We start from the raw sequence: 18090 nt of genomic DNA on the forward strand, positions 1-18090 counted from the left end.
TGATTTGAGGCACTGCTTGAGACAAACTCATCCTCTTAAATAGGAGCCTGGGGCAGTGGCTGGACATCAGAGTACAAGAACAAAAAATAGAACTCAGGCTTATCTTGTGACAGATGAAGCTGAGGTGATTGCTTGAATATTTACCCCAGGCATAACTGAGATAAAAGACCATCCTGCTGAGCTGCCAGATAATGCAATGATAATGGTTTTGATAAGTAATTCCCAGTTTTCAGGGAAAGTAGTATACTAATTTGTCAGAATTGAATACTTAATTTTTATTTCTATATGTACAAAAATATGATGCTTGATCAGTTTGGGAAAAGCATTAATGGACAATTTCATCAGTTTGATATAAAGGGATGCTCTCTATCACTGAGCTTAATATGAATATGTGGCTCTATACAACAGTGTGTTTCTTTTTTCTTTAGTTGTGTGACTCACTGCCATCAAAAATCCCATTATACAAATGTGTATAATGAGAAAGGCTGCCACCTGGTTTAGTGAAATTATGATGAAAGATGTTTAGCAAAACTTTGACCAAATATATAATCAAAAATAGTTGATTTGCACAGCTAGTCTACATAGTGCCTAGAATCTCATGAACTGAAGATCTAGAAAGTTCTTGCAAATGGAATTTTTTAAAATAGAAAAGCCAAAGGGCTTGTTGGTTGTACTACTGCCACATCTTCACAAACTGAAAAAGAAATACAAAAACAAAAAGCCTTAAGAAATTAATGACCCTCAACATGTTCAAAAATTAAATTACTCCATTAAAAATATTCTCTTAACATTCATCACATTAAGAAATCACATAAGTAATGAAATAGCTGTTAAATATTCAAGGATAACTTGGGTTGCAAGGGCTTCCGAAGGTATAAACCACCAAAGAGATTTTACTCTAGATTTCTAGAATTAAAATTATCTATTTTTTTCAAGCAGTTAAGGAGTGATGTTTAGTTTCTATGTTAAAGAGTTTGCAACACTTATGACTATTCCTGTGTTCTTATGATTCTTTGGTCTTGTAAGGTCTGTTTTATATATATTAGCCTTATTGTAAGGAGAAATTTATGTTAAATTATAGATTTTGATGAACTAAATTCCCCCACCCCCAAACTACATTATAATGTGCACATCGTGTCACAGTTAATGTTCAACATACCCTCAAATACCATTTTGGGAATCAGAGGCTTAAGTGACACCAAAGCATTTCCACATGTAAATAATAAAAAAGATAACATTAACATTATATTTTTATTTTCAAGGAAGTCAGATTTGAAGAGCAATTACAAAGTGGACAGGAACTTGACAATAAAAATTTAAAAGTTACATTTCAAATGAAATACTATAAATTTTAAAGAAGAAAATATTATTAACAGCATTAATTTTGTTAAAATAAAAACTTTACCCACGTTAAATTTAACATAATTTAATTGAGCAAGGAAAGATTCATGAATTGGGCAGCACTCAGAACCAGGAGAAGTTCAGAGAGCTCCACCCAGTAACATGGGCAGGCAGTATTTGTAGACAGAAAAAGTAAGTGACATACAGAAACAGCTTGATTGGTTAGAGCTCAGCATTTGCCTTATTTGAGCATGGTGTGCTAAGGCCTTTGCTTTATATGAACATGGTTTAATCATTTGTGCTGAACTTTGGCTGCTGTGATTGGCAGACACTCGCTTACAAGAGTATACGCTTGGATTGCTGGTTGTTTACATACTAAGGTTGCTGTTTGCTATGTAGGGATTCAAAGTACTACGTAATAACTATGGAGGAAGCTTTAGGCCAAATTTAATTTAATCTAACAGTTTCAAAAGCAGGTATTATTTTCACTAAAATGAGATTTTAAAATCTAAATTGAAAAAAGTTTATTTTGGAAAAACATTTATTATTACAGAACTTGTTCCTCTTGTAAGGGTCCAAAGTCAGTTACATAATGAATATTAAGGTGCCATGAAAAAAAAATAAAATGTGACACATGTAGAAAATGTTATATTATTAGTATAGTGCTAACCACTTGGTAGATGTTACAATTTTATAGTAAGAATTAATAGTTGTTTAAATATAAATAACTGTTTAAATTGGTTTTGTATTATTTGTATAGCTTCCTCTGTCATTTGACACCTATTAGTGACTATGTGATCAGTAAAAAAAGCAAGAAGCCTTGTAAAAGAGAAAGTGAAAGTAAAAATTTGAAGCATTTGGACTTTTTAAACCAGTCAAGAATTAGACTCTTTGACTGTTTGGACATCATTTAACCAATGGTCTTTCTATGGGCCTGTGGATGAGTTATTTAAATTTTGTGGGTCTCATTTATTCAGATCTAAACTAAGAATTTTAGATTCTAAATGTTCTCTATGGACCCATTTAGTATTAAAATGATAGATTTTAAAAACTATGTTGTAAGACTGGCCACAACTAATAGCTATTATACAGATGTATAACATATATGATATACGTGTATATCATATATGTGTATATGTTTTAATTTATATTATATATTTTATAATATAAATTATATGTTATATATTTATATTAAATATATTTATATGATATATAATATAAATTAAAACATATACACACATATGTGTGTATATGTCTCTGTGCACATACACATATATATATGCATACACACATACGTGTGTGTATGTGTGTATATATATTTCTTTTAATTCATCTAACAAATGAAATTGATGTTACTCCAGATAGAAAGTGATGCTTGATAAATAACCGAAGATTGAAGGAAAGGACTTGGAAATGCAGGCATAAGTTGGGGAATGGAAAAAGGAGGACAGTCATGGCAAAACTATATAAATGTAGGTAGAAATCGAATTGGAATCCAGGAACTAGGCCATGTAAGGAAGAGAAAGACACGGTTTCAAAGTAAAAGGATGCAGGATTTGTCAGCAGTTTAGATAGTAGTGTGAAATATTAGCGTAATCAGTATCTTTGGCACATTTTTTTTTTTTTTGATAATTGTATGTCATGTAAAACAGATGGGATATGGCATGGCACCAAGTGTAACACCAACAGTTTTAGTTGAAAGGGGAAGTTTCTTTTTTTCTTAAAATACATTAAGAGCTTATAATGTGCTAGTTACTGTGCTGGATGCTGTGTTTGCAGCGCTTGTGTCCTTCAGTGTCCCTCCTGGAGGTTGTCCTTAAAGTCTCATAGAGAAGACGAACATTAAATGCACAAATACTTATGTGATTATAAACAATAAGAAGTTTGTAAAAATAAAAAGAAAATAGCCTTAGCTTGAGTGGTCAAGGAAGGCTTCTCTGAGAAAGTAACATCTAACCTGGAACTTCAGATACAATTTCTAATTCACAATAACTAATGAGTGGGTATGTGGGACATTGAGCTAGAACAAAAGACAAATATGGGTTAGTTAAGGTTTAAGTAGAGTTTAAATCTATCTTTTTTTTATTTCTACTTTAGGTCTACATCAGTGTTAAGTTGCTACATAGAAACATAAAAATGGGGGAAATTTGGGATTTGGTGTCTCCTTTTACAAAGAGAATGAAAGGCATGTGATGATTTTTTGTAGAAAGACTTGTATATTAAAATAATAAATTAGAGTTCAACTCTTTTCCTTAAATATTACCTTTAATGGTATGGAAGATAAAATTAGTCTGATGGGAAAAAAAATGACATTTAAGAATTTTAAAACTATGCTTCCTAAATAAGAATTTAATTTTGGCATGTGTGAGCCTATTGATCGGACAGTAGTGCATTGTATTCTGTTAAAATCTTATACCTTATGATGTCATTTTTAGATAATAAAAACACAATTTAATGAAAATTTTAATCAATAGCTCTGAACCTTCTTCACTTTTTTCTAAAATATCAACCAGACTTTTTTCAATTAAATCATTCATTGTAACCTTTAGTAAAATAGGTTCCATATAATTTTTACGATTTGGAAAAACTGAGAATAATTTGTCCTCATTCACATAATATATGAGATGCGAAGTGGGTTACAGGGTATATGGGTTCTCAGAGGGTATTTTAAAATAGCATGTGAGTGTGCAGAGTTTCAAGTAGCAAACTAATTTCAAGATGATCAACACTGATTCTTTTTAAAATTTACTTAGACGGGTTTCAGGAAGGCATTGTTATATATTAGAGGCAAAAACACAAATGTGCCCCAATTTGGGCCCTTTTTTTGCGCATCTAAAAACACACAGAGGAAAATGGAACTGAAATGAACTTTGTGGTTTGTGAATCCTTTAAAAACCGCAAAAAGCAAATTAATCTCATATGACTTGAGTACTTAGAGATGATGTGTGTGATGATATGTGCAAGACATTTGTTTAGATTCCAAAGTAATGATCACCTCCCCACATCCTCCCTCTCTCTACCTCTCTCTCTCTCTCAATGTGTGTATTCTCTTTCACTCAACAAGATTAGCAGGAAGAGTTCTCTGTAAGTAAAAAATCATGTCTGAGGTTTTGAATGGCCCAATTTCTTAAATCTTTTTTTATTTCTCTTTTAATATTATTATTATTATTTACTCTCTGCCCTCAACGCAGCAGAGGCCTTGATGGGAAAAGGCTTTGTGGGCAAGCAGCAGGTGGGTAGTTGAATCTGCAAGACTCTAACAAATGAGACTCCTTCCTTCAGAAGAGTATGAAATGAGACATTTTATAAGGGGAGGGGAAGCTGAGTTGATTTAACCATTCCAGTGTGCAGATACATTAGAAAAGAATTAAGGGATCGTAATGCTTCCACAAATGAAATATTTCAACCATGTAGCACCATCCAAGTGCCCTGTTTGGAGATAATTCTCCACAGATTTCTCCTGTTTGGCACAGTTCAGCCTTTGAGCAAAGGGCGTATTTAAATGGTCTTTACCTTGAGACATTTGCTTACATTCCAGAGTAAAAATAAGCTCTTCTTGCCACCTCTCTTTCTCTGGAGGGGAGACTGGGCAGACATGCCAGCAGCCTATTCCAGCTAGAGTCTCCTCATGTTGTATTCCTCTCCTATGGTGTGACTGTCTCACATGCAGGTAAACATCCCTGCCTCCTCATATTGCCCTGTGAGAATGGAAGGTACTTCTCTGGCTGTTGCTTTTTCCTGTCTTTCTGTATCAGGGATCTAGTGTCTTATATCAGTGTATATATATGAAATAGTGGCAAATTTACTCATTAGCTTCCAAGTAGGGTAAAATCTCAGGCCCTTCATGCTTTCTGATTTGAACTGTGCAAGGAATGGCAAATCCAAATAACTATGGGAACCAGACATGGGACATGAATTGAAAGAAGTAGGTGATATGGTTTGACTGTATGTCCCCCACTTAAATCTCTTGTTGATTTGTAATCCCCAGTGTTCGGGGCAGGACTGGTGAAAGTGATTGGATCATAGGGGTGGATTCCCCCTTGCTGTTTTCATGATAATGAGGGAGTTCTCATGAGATCTGGTTGTTTAAAAGTGTGTCGCACTTTCCCCCTTTCCCCTTCATTCTCTTCCTCCTACTCCAGCCATGTAGGAAATGCTGGCTTCCCTTTGCCTTCTGCCATGATTGTAAGTTTCCTGAGGACTCCCAAGCCATGCTTCCTGTACAGGCTGTGGAACTGTGAGTCAATGAAACCTCTTTTCTTTATAGATTACCCAGTCTCACATAGTTCTTTACAGCAATGTGAAAACGAACTAATAAAGTAGGTGAAGTTTAAAATAATGAATGGCAGCTGACAACCTTGGTGTGGGTGCATAATAGGGAGGACTAGTGTCTGCAGCAGCTGAGGAGCAATGTCTTCTTGTAAGATATCCTACTTTTAAAATATTGGCAACCAATCTGACTCAAGAGCACTCATGGAGTTAAACTAAACTGTTATGGACTGGGTCCAGCCCAAGGGCCACCATTTAGTCTTCTCTATCGTAAATGGTGAGATAGTCAAGGATGGGGATGAATTTATTCCTTCCTGTTAACTGTGGAATCACTTGGCACAATGCCTAAGTAGGCACTCATTTTTCTTTTTTTAATCAAAAGTTCTCAGCAAGCTATAAGCCAGACATTAGCTAAGAAGAAATACAATATAATGCCAAAAGATCAACATAAATTTTGTTATGATTTTGTTTCCCAAAATAAGAAAAGAGATTTGGTAGACATCATATTTTTTTGTCAGTAATCATCTTATAGTTCTTGACTACTTATATATCCCAGCATTTTATTTTGTCTCTACTATTACAACAATGTTATTATTACCCATTCCTTTGCCTAGTTTCTCACACAGTTTTAATATGGCACTTATGACCCTTGTTTCATGATAAATGGTTTTCATATGTCTACTATAGTAGTTGAAAAACTCCAATTATTCTGCAGTTTTGTGTATGTGATAGAGTCAGCCACAGAGTTAGAATCATAAAATTTGTCAGGCCAAATCTGAGTTTTATTTCATAGAGATTGGTTTCAGGGTTGTGTAAACAATTGCAAAGATGATTTTAAAACCCTTTTATATTGTATCCAGCAAATAGTTCCCCCAGTATTGGCCTAAAAAGTTTGGAATTCTAAGCTGATTTTCTAAAAGCTCCCAAGAATTGTAGGTTATGTGGTTAAATATTAGATCGTACTCTGAATGTGTTTATAAGAATTTACTTAACACCTTAGGTGTTAAAATGGGCTAACAGAGAGCTTCATGTAATGCCTTTCATTCTGTTTGTGCATTTTTGATTATTGGAAAATGCAATGAAAAATAAGTGGGTATCATTAAGAAGTATAAGAGAGAGCGTAAGTATTTGCCCTCTAGGAAATTATAAGTGGATAGCAACAGAAAATTGTTCATAGCTGAATTGAAGAATAGATTGAGATTCTTCAGATTACTATATGCTGGTTATAAAATGCCACACATTAAATTAGCAATTGAGAAAAAGACATGAAAGTAATAGACACATTGATGACTTTTGGCAATAAGTATAGAATAAATGCTTTGTATTTGTTTATTGAGGTATAATTTATATGTCGATTTTATCCTGTTTAGGTGAGCAGTTCTATGAATTTCAACAAATGTACAGTTGTCTTTTGGGATTCAGAGGATCAGCTCCAGGACTGCCACCATGTAACTAAATCAGCACATATTCAAGTCCTACACTGGAAACAAAGTGTTGGCGCTCTGTATCTTTCACAGCCACAAGTATTTTTTATTGTGTTTGATTTAAAATAAGCCACACATAAGTGGACCAAGGCAGTTCAAACTCATGTTGTTTAAGAGCCAACTGTATACAGTTGTGTAAGCAACCACTACAACCAAAATAGAGCATATCTCCACCATTCCCCCAAATCTTCCATTTCTTGATATAGTCAATCTCCTCCTTTTACACCCCCAGCTCCTGACAACACAAATCTGATTTCTTTCCCAATTGATATGGTTTGGTTCTGTGTCCCCACCCAAATCTCACCTTGAATTGTAATACTCACCATGGGTCAAGGGTGGGACCAGGTGGATATATGGGGGTGGTTTCCCCCATACTGTTCTCACAAAATCTGATGGTTTTATAAGGGGTTTCACCCTTTGCTCGGGTCTCATTCTCTCTCCTGTCACCATGTGAAGAAGGACATGTTATCTTCCCCTTGTGCCACAATTGTAAGTTTCTTGAGGCCTCCCCAGCCCTACGGAACTGTGAGTCAATTAAGCCTCTTTTCTTTGCACATTACCCAGTCTTAGGCAGTTCTTTATAGCAGCATGAGAGTATTCTAATACACCAATAATTCTGACTTTTCTAAAATGGCATAAAAGGAGCTGATAAATGATACAGGCTTTTGAGTCTGGCTTCTTTCACTTTAATGCTTTTGAGGTTCACAGCTTTTGTTGCATACATCATTGTTCCTTTTTGGTGCTGAGTGGTATTCTATTGTATGAATATACTGCAATTTGCTTATCTGCTTACCAGTTGGGAGATATTTCGGTTGATTTGAGCTTTTGGAGATTATTAAGAAAGCCTGTATAAACCTTGTTAATGGATTCTTGTTTAGACACATCTTCATTTGTCTTGAATAAACAAATACCTACACGTGCATTGCCATGTCATATAAAAGTGTATGTTTAATTTTATAAGAACCTGCCAAATTAGTTGTATTAATATGGCTGTGCCATTTAGGATTCTCATCAGGAATGCATTGGAGTCCCAGTTGCTCCACATAGAATATATGCTTTTTATAAATTTTAAACTAAAATTTCTGCCTCAGATATAATGTATCTTCATATAAAATACATTGTTTGAGACAGAAATTCTTATTTAAAGTTTATAAATTTATAATATATCTGAAAATACATTATAGTTATAAAACATACCAATTTTTAATATAATGTGTCTGAGGATACATTATATTAAAAACTGATATGTTATATTGGAATTGTGTAATATTTTACAAATACATGATGGCTAAAGTGAAAGTAAGCAGCAGGTTGAATTAATTCCATTTCTCTTATGAGTTACCGGAGGCTAAAACATGTGTTTGTATGTGAGGACAATCGTTTTTATATCATTTAAAATTTTGGTCAGTCATTCAGTTTCCTAAATACATAGAAGGATGAGTTCAGGAAAGTTGCCAGAGCCTCATTAATGTTTAAGCCTCAAAGTTCCAACGTGGTTACCAAGGCCAGTCTGTCTTTATGTGGAGCAGGTGGCAGCCCATGCAAAGAACAGCTTGGATGAGCTGGTTTACTTCATAACATTTCCAAGACGATGATAGTTCTAATATAAGTAGAATTGACCTGTACAGATAAGGCAGGTCATTTAAATTAACTGGATTTTCAGTTGCCCTTTGAGGCACTCCGTAAGGTAGCAATGGGACTTAGGAGTAAAATTCGACTTCCCTAAAATTCCAGAATCAATACTATCTTATATACAGTGTATAATACTTGTGTTTTGATAATCTTCTATTCGTTCTCGGGGAAAAACACCATAAATGAAAGTGACGTTTTCATAATAGAGGCATTTGGGTTTATTCTTTTTGTGGTCATTTTCTTAGGACTAGTATTTTAGAATAATTTACCAAGATTTTTTGCAAGACTAAAATATAGGGTTAAAGTAGGGTTAAACCTTAACAGTCATAACTTTGTTCCTGAAGTGTGATTATTATCAAAAACTCTTTTAAAAATGCTTTTCTTAAATATTCAAAAGAGATTGAGACTATCATACAAATGGACAATTTTAGTTTCTCAAATTGTAAGTATTGTTCATTAATTCTCAAGAATGCTAACATTTAGAGGTTAGCAAATTGAAGATATTTTGGTAAAAATTATGATTAAATTATGTATTAGAGCAAACCCAACTGTCTTCTGTCTTGGATTGTTTCTGTCTTCCCATTGGCCTTGAATGCAGATAGAAACAATATTAAAATACTTCTCATGCAACATGAAGTAAACTCCAAAGGAAAAATGCCTTGAGCAAATCACATTCTGTAACCTGTTATGGCCCTCTCTGGGTTACAGAATTTTGTCTTAAATTTTCATAAATAGCCAATTCTTTAATTTGTGACTATATAAAGACAATAAAAAGTCTTGGAACAATTGACTCCAAACACCAGAATGGAGCTATGAATGTGTATATATCCCTAAAACTGGTTTACAGCTACTTATATGTACAACAGCCTCACTCTCTGTGAAGTGGGATGTTAATATCAATTTTCTATTCCTTCTCATTAATAAGATAATGATAATCATGAGGAGTGAGGCCAAGTCAATAGTATTTATTTTTATTTACCCTACTTTCTTCTTTCTTTTGCTGTTTCTTCTAAGCAATTTGTTAGCATGTTCTGTGTTTTATTGCAGTGGGATTTACATGTATGGGTACAGGACATTAATTGGTGATTAATTTATATTTGTGCCTTTTCCCCAATTGTTCACCCAACTCTATTTTAAAAAATAAAACAGAGTACGTTTTTCTGTAGTATGTTCTTTCAAATTCTGTCTGCTAGTTTAGGTTTATTGAAAATAATTGTATGAGTTTGGACTAAACATTCTTTATACATTTTTGTTTTCTCTGCCTATAATGCCTTTCACTCTTGATGGTGGTGGGAAAAAGGATGCATTTTTATGTTTGGAGAGACTCGTTGTAAAACAGCAGGACACTTCCTGTACAACACCATTAAATGTTGTTCAAACAATGTCAGGGGGACTATATTTGCCCACTAGTTCTATGCAGAAACATTTCCCAAATTAATTAATTTCCTGAGTGACAAATCAGGGAGAAAATCCTGGTGGACCTCAAGAAAGGGTAGAAAGTTGGAGAAAAGTGTTAAGAGGTTTGAGGTCAGCAATTTGACCTTTTAAAACTTTCTTTCATAAGGACAATGTCAACAAATAATGTTTGTGGTAACTTCAAATGAAGGATAGAGCTTGAAAAGTGAAACTTCAACTCCCACATATAACATTTGTGAGGAAAATGAAATGAAAACATATGTTCATATAATAATGGGAAAACGTAATGCATTTTTCTAAGTTTGAGTTTGCTAGAAGTTCTTTATTATTAAATTATGCTGGGATTCCTAGTAAGCATGCAACACATTTGCATAAGTATTAAAATAATTCATCATGATCAATTCTGTTACAGTAAATCTCAACCCTAATCACAATCTACCATATACTACAGTGGTTCATCTATATGTGGTATTTCATATTTTACTAAGTTTTGGTGGAACTGCAGCTCCTGCAGCAGCACAAATGTCATCTGAGTTCACTGTGATTAATGTGGCCCTGAAGGAGATCTAATCACGATTAGCCAATGTCATAAAGTGTTACAGAATCAGTGTCATGTGAGAAACATTTTAAAGCCCTTAAAACTGTATATCCTAGCAAGTAACTCTGGTAGAAAGTCTAGGAGGGTGAGGAGGTTTAATTTGGGAAACAGATGACCAAGGAGGATGAGGGAACAATTATTTGCCTTCAAATACTTAAAGGACCAGAAGGGAACAACACAAATCTAGAACTAATGGCTGAAAGTTATAGGGCAGTGGATATCAATCTAATATACTGAAATTTCAAAAATGGAAACTTATCAGAAATGCAGTGAGCTCTATGGGTCTAATAGGCTCAATGAAGTATGGAGGTTTCTGTTACTAGGAGTATTCAAGGCAAGATTACCACTTCTGGAGACTACTGAAAAGTAATTTTTTAATGGCACAGAAGGTTATATTTGGGTACATTTTAAATTCCTCTTCATCCATTCCATAACTTAATTTCCTTTACCACATAAACACATTTCTTATTTTTATTTTTTATTTTATTTTTTTAGATATTGGTGGAGGCTTCAGTGGGAGATGGCTTCACTGGAGATATTGCGATTGATGATCTGTCATTTATGGACTGCACCCTCTACCCTGGTAAGAGAGAACATTTTAATTTGGGGTTATTTCTAAATCCGTTTACTTGGAAAACTTGCAAGGAAATCAATATTTCATTTCTACAAAATTTCCAACATGACCTTGCTTTTATTCTTTTTCTCAAAACTATTAACTCTGGAAAAGATTTTTTTAGATCCTTGCTAGTAATTAGCTTTAAAGTGTCAAACATAGTCAAGATGTTTGAATCACTTATGTCTATGACTTATCACATGCAAAATACTAGAAAATCATGTCTGAAGTTAAAATGTAATTCCATTATATTTAAGGAGTTACAATAACCAAACCATTTGCCTTATAATTACATCACATTGGATACTTTATTAACCTCTCAGATTACCCTCGGGAGGCACTTTAAATATTTCTAACAATTGTTGTCAACCATTTCCTCACTATTTTATGGACTTATGTCTATTAAAATGACATAAATGACATATTTTCCAGATATATATCGATTTTCAAACTTTCCCCTAACTCCAGACTCATATACTCACTACCTACTCAACAGCTTAACCTGGATGTCTAGAAGGCATCTTAAAGATAATGATAGAAAATAACCTAAAATAAACACAACCCAGGCCTTGAATAGTGTTATGAGGAGAAACCCATTCTGAGAAGTGCATAGTGATCTAAGAAGACTGGATATTAAACTAATGGAGTTTGGCACTCAGACTGAGAGCTCTTAAAGTGCACGACAAGAGGGAACATGATCTCCTCCCTGGAGTGATCAGAGGCTGGGGCCCAACAACATTCTCAATTGCCGAAAACTTAACATCCATCCCTGCTCTATCATCTTAGCCTCACTGGTCTGCGGAGCACCAGCTCCATCCCATGCAGAGTCAGGGGATGGGGCTGATTCCAATATTTTCAGTTGTAGCTATGTGACACAGCTCTGATCCTACCCACCACTCAGCATCCTAACAGGATCGATTGGTGTCACCACTGTGTGTCATGGTTTTCATAGAACTCTGGAGACAGCCGAATCCCTCTCTTGAAGGCTAGTAAAACAAGAGGCAGAATTGAACATATTTACTTTTACCTCTCAATGCCTAAAAGTGAATTCCTGATTACCAGTTGCCTCTCAATCCTGCCACTCCTGTATACCTCCCTATCTCAGCAAATGACAGTTTATATCTAGCTGTTTATTCCATATTAACAAATCTGGTTTATATTAACAAATTTGGTTTAGTACCCACTCCTCATTGCCCTCACCACTTTCCCCGTGGTCCAAGCAACCAGTGTCTATGCATGGATTATTGCAATTGCTTTTTAAATGATATCTGCTCCTACCCTTGAGTGCTGTATTCTGAAAACAGCAGCCCACGTTTCTTTTCAAACTTAGATGAGATTAGGCCATTCTATTGTCAGAATCTTCCTATGACTTTCTATCTCATTCAGAGCAAACCTCAAACTAATGATAGCTTCCAAGGAATAAATGACTAACCCCTTATACCTCTTGAATTCAGCTTTCACCAGTGTATATCTCATTCACTTTTTCCTACTACAAAGGTCTCTTAGCTAATACTTGAGCACTTCAGCCAATTTATGGTGTATTAGTCCATTCTCACACTGCTAATAAAGACATACCCGAGCCTGGGTAATTTATAAAGAAAGGTGATTTAACTGACTCACAGTTCTACATGGCTGTGAGGGCCTCACAATCATGGCAGAAGGTGAAGGAGGAGCAAAGTCACATCTTACAAGTTATAGGCAAAGAGAGTGTGTACAGGGTAACTCCCCTTTATAAAACTATCAAATCTTGTAAGACTTATTCACTTTCACAAGAACAGTGTAGGAAAGACCTGCCCCCGTGATTCAATTACCTCTCAATGGGTCCCTCCCATGACATTTGGGAATTATAGGAGCCATAATTCAAGATGAGATTTGGGTAGGGACACAGCCAAACCATATCATATAGTTAGGGCTTTTCCATCTGCTTTCCCCTGTTCCTGGAACAGGTTTCCCACAGATGTCTATCTGACTCCCTCCCTTACTTCCTTCTGGTCTCTGCCAGAGTTTCTTCTTCAGGGAAGCCTCCTCTGAACACAACACAACACAGTTTCTTTCTTATCTGGCATTTTCTATTTCTACTCCTGGTGTTATTTTTCTCCACATCACCTATCACCCTTATGGTTAAATTTCTATTTTCCCCCATAATGATGTTAGTTGCATGAGAGCAGGTATATCACCTCTTCACTGTTTAATCTCCAATTCCTAGAACAGTATTTGACACATACTAGTACTCAACAAATACTTGTTGGATGGATAAGTAGGTAGAGGAATGTCAATAATTTTAGCTGTTTTATATACTCTCGTTATATATTTTAGTTTAGTTTTAATATTATTGCTAAAATATTAAGTATTTCTATGTGCCAGATACTATAGTATATGTCAGTCAGCTTTTGTTGAAAGCCAAGTCTCAGTAGCTTATGACTACATTTATTTCTTGCTCTCAAGCGTGTGGGTTGGCAAAGAGAATAAGAGCAAAGAAATAGACAGACAGATAGATAGACAGACAGACAGATCTTAATCATATCTCTGTGTAATTTTATGTAGCTCTAAGCTATGTGTCTCTGTTTCATGTGGTCCTATCTCTCTGAGACCATGGCTAAAAGACCAAGTCCCTATTTGACACATTTCATAGAGGATGGAAAAAAAAGCATATTTGAAATTTCAACTGGGACATGGTATACATCTTACTGTGTCTGTTCATGTTCATTATCCATTGATCAGATCCTAACAATGGGGCACAGAAGTATTTTCCACCTACAGGGAGCTCAGCAGGGGTAGGGGAGATAGAAAATCTTTACAAGAAAGAGAGGTGATGTGTATGGACAATATTACAACCGGCCATTCATACATATTTTATTTTACTTAATCTTACAATGTTTTAAGAGTCTAGAAGAGTGCCTGGTCCATCATAGGTGAATAGATGTTGTACGTGGGGCAGGATTAATGCCTTTATTATACCAGTTTTATGGAGGAAATTGAAAAGGAGATAAGGTGCTCAAGGGTACCTAGCTGTAAAGTGGCAGGACACAGTCACTGCTTCTTGGAACCATAATGTTCACCACTAGTATTATAGGGCTCATCAAACACACTAAACCTGAAAGGAAGAGGCTACAATCTCCAGTTTACAGATATGAAAAATTAAAGACATAAGTAGCGTGGATGAGAATACAAAATTAAGGATTGGACTGTGATTTTACCTAAGCTGGTATGATTTCAGTGGCCAGGGCTTTCCCCACATTGCCCCCAAATCTGAGATTAGAGAGAATCACTGTGACCTCAGAGTGAGAAGAGAACAAAAAAAGAACACAGGAAAGAAACACAAGTCACCATTGAAGCTATTGTTGCCCTAATTATCCGGCTAAATCCATTCCGTGGCTCACAGTTCCCAGGGGAGGTAAAACAGCTACTAGAAGCATAGGCAGAGATGCAAAATATCAGTTACTGAGTGTTGGTCCTAATTTTCTGTTTCAAGTTTTGGAAGAAAAATAAAAAAACTTGAAAAACTGTAGGAGCTGTGTTTTTTGCAATGGCATAACAAAATAAACTATGGGTCAAAACCACAAGGCTTGTTGAATCCATAGGTTTGATAAAGGAATTTGATAAAGGAATCTTACCATAAAATGAAACAAAAATACAAATTGAGCTCTACGTAAAAAAAAAAAAAAATGTTGCTCTTGATGCTTTCCAGTCATTTTTTTTTCATAGCATCATGTTATCTGAAGTAAGAATCATGCTTGTAACTTCACTAAGGGGCATTGATTTCCTTTTAATATTAACTGATTATTTGTTTATAGCATTTTTCTTCTTTGGCCAATAAAACAAAGCAAAATAAATAAAAACTCAAAGTCACATACACACAAACCAGAATGTTGACCTAATCCCCAAGATGTGGGTTTCTATCTTACCTACAACTTTTATTTCATAGAAAATGACTGAGCAGTAGATTATTTTACTTTTCTTCGGTACTTCAAAATCAACCTTTTCCCCTCGTGCCTGCCTTGTAATTTTAATGAAAGCAGTGTTCTCCAGCAACCTGGGCTTGAATTTCCGCAGTCATCTTTGACTTTCTTCTTAAACCTCTTCGGTTGTAAATTCCACTGACTACAACTGCAAGATATTTCTCGGACCTTCTGTTTTTTTCCATTACTGTAATTCAAGTCAGTGTTGACTTGAATGAAAAACAAATATTAGACCAAAAATGTTATTAATATTCCCCAATAGTTTTTATGCCCTTAAATTAGTTTATTTTTACTTTGTCTTAAAACATCATCATTTGCTCTTCCAAGTCTTCTCTCTCATATTCTGAGCTATAGCTTTTTTCTAATTTAATTTTCAAATCATTCTCAATTATTAATTATACCTGATTTGTTTCAATACTTTTATAATATTGTTAATTTATTTTTTCTACTTTATTAAGATATAATTGGCAAAATGGTATATAGTCAAGGTGTACAATATGATGTTTTGACATGTTTATATATTATGAAATAGTTACCACAATCAAACTATTAGTAATTGACACATCTCTAACCTCATATAGTTACCCATCCTCTGTGTGTGTGTGGTAAGAGAACTTGGCTGGGCCCGGTGGCTCATGCTTGTAATCCTAGCACTTTGGGAAGCCGAGGTGGGCAGATCACCTGAGGTCAGGAGTTCAACACCAGCCTGGTCAACATGGTGAAACGTGGTCTATACTAAAAATACAAAAGTTAGCTGGGCATGGTGGCACACACTTGTAATCCCAGCTACTTAGGAGGCTGAGGCAGGAGAATTGCTTGAAACTGGGAGGTGGAAGTTGCAGTGAGCCAAGATCATGCTACTGCACTCCAGCCTGCGCGACAGAGCAAGAGTCTGTCTCAAAAAAAAAAAAAAAAAAAGCACTTAAGATCTACTCTCAGCAATATTCAGCTGTACAATATCTTGCTGCTGACTATAGTCACCAGAACTTATTCTTCGGATAACTGAAAATTTGTACCATCTTACCAACATATCTCCATTTCTTTCATCCCTCGACCTCTGCTAACTACCTCTCTACTCTGTTCTGTGAGTTCAACTTTTAGATTCCTCTTACATGTGCAATCATGCAGTATTTGCTTTCTGTGTCTGTCTTATTTCACTTAGTGTAATGGAAATGGCATTATTCTAATTTCATAAAGACAGGATTTCTTGATTTTTTTAAAGCTGCATAATGTTCCAATGTACATATATATTAGATTTTCTTTATCCATTCATCTATCTCCATACATGTAAGTTGTTTCCCTATTGTGGCTATTGTGAATCATGCTGCAATGAACATGGGAGTTCATTGGAGTCCAGATGTCTCTTTGAAATAGTGATTTTATTGCCCCTGGATATACACCCAGAACTGGGATTGCTGGATCATGTGGATAGTTACATTTTAAATTTTTTGAGCAACCTCCATACTGTTTTTCATAATGGCTGTATCAATTTACATTCCTACCAACGGGTATAAGTGTTCCCCTTTCTCCACATCTTCACCAACACTAGCTATCTTTTAACTTTTGATAATAGACATCCTAACAGATGAGATTCAATATCTCATTGTAGTTTTGATTTGCATTTTCCTGATCATTACTGATAATGAGTGCCTTTTCATATACCTGTTGTCTATGTCTTCTTTGGAAAAAAATGTCTATTCAGGTATTTTGCCCCTCTTAAAATTGGATTATTTGTTGTTGTTTTTTGTTTTGTTTGTTTTTGCTGTTGAGTTGTATAAGTTTCTTACGTAGTTTGATATTAACTCCTTATTGGTTATATGGTTTGGAAATACTTTCTCTTGTTGTGATTTTTGTACATGATGTAAGATAAGAGCCCAATTTCATTTTGCTTTGCATGTAGATATCCATTTCTTTAACACCACTTATTGAAGAGATTATTTTTTCCCATTGCATATTCTTGTCACTTTTTTTATTGATTACTTGACTTTATATGTGTGGGCTTATTTCTGTGCTTTCTATTATGCTCCATTGGTCCATGTTTCTGCTTTTATGCAAGTACCATGATGTTGTGATTACTACAGCATTGTAATATAATTTGAAATCGGGAAGTATGATGCCATCAGTTTTTTTCTTCTTGTTCAAAATTGCTTTAGCTATTTGGAATCTTTTGTAGTTCTCTATGAATTTTTGTCTTAGAGACAAAGATTTGAGGATCTTAGAGGAAAAGCTTTTAACTTTTTACCATTGAGTGTGATGTTAACTTTGGGCTTGTACAGGGGTTCGCTTTTACCCACATCCTCCCAATACTTGTTAAAAGTTTTAAGACTGTTACTGTATTAAGGAGCATTTCTTCTATTCCTAATTTGTTTGGAGTTTTTATCATGAAAGGATGTTAAATATTGTCAAATGCCTTTTCTACATTTTTTGACGTGATCATAAGATTTTAAGCCTTCATTCTGTTAATGTAACGTATCACATTTATAAATTTTCATATGTTGAACCACCTTTATGTCCCAGGGATAAATTCCACTTGGTCATAATATATGATCCTTTTACACTGTTATTGAAATCAGCTTGCTAGTATTTTGTTGAGGATTTGCATCTATATTCCTCAGTCATATTGGCCTGTAATTTTCTTTCCTTGTAGTCTCCTTTTCTGGCTTGGAATCAGGCTGAATTTTTTTTTTTACTTTTTCTTTTTTTTTTTTTTTTTTTGAGACGGAGTCTTGCTCTGTCGCCCAGGCTAGAGTGCAGTGGCATGATCTCGGCTCACTGCAA

General features: G+C 34.9%; 1 protein-coding gene across 1 annotated transcript in view; it reads left to right on the forward strand.

Annotated features, from left to right (window-relative positions):
* LOC129138159 (MAM and LDL-receptor class A domain-containing protein 1-like) overlaps positions 1–18090 on the forward strand; it is a 52132-nt gene that overhangs the window by 17691 nt on the left and 16351 nt on the right. Inside the window, exon 2 of the mRNA XM_054674404.2 lies at positions 11236–11323. Coding sequence (XP_054530379.1) covers positions 11236–11323 — 88 coding nt within the window. The remainder of the gene's footprint in view (positions 1–11235; positions 11324–18090) is intronic.

This window comes from Pan troglodytes, chromosome 21 (genome assembly GCF_028858775.2).
Source record: "Pan troglodytes isolate AG18354 chromosome 21, NHGRI_mPanTro3-v2.0_pri, whole genome shotgun sequence".
Taxonomy (NCBI): domain Eukaryota; kingdom Metazoa; phylum Chordata; class Mammalia; order Primates; family Hominidae; genus Pan; species Pan troglodytes.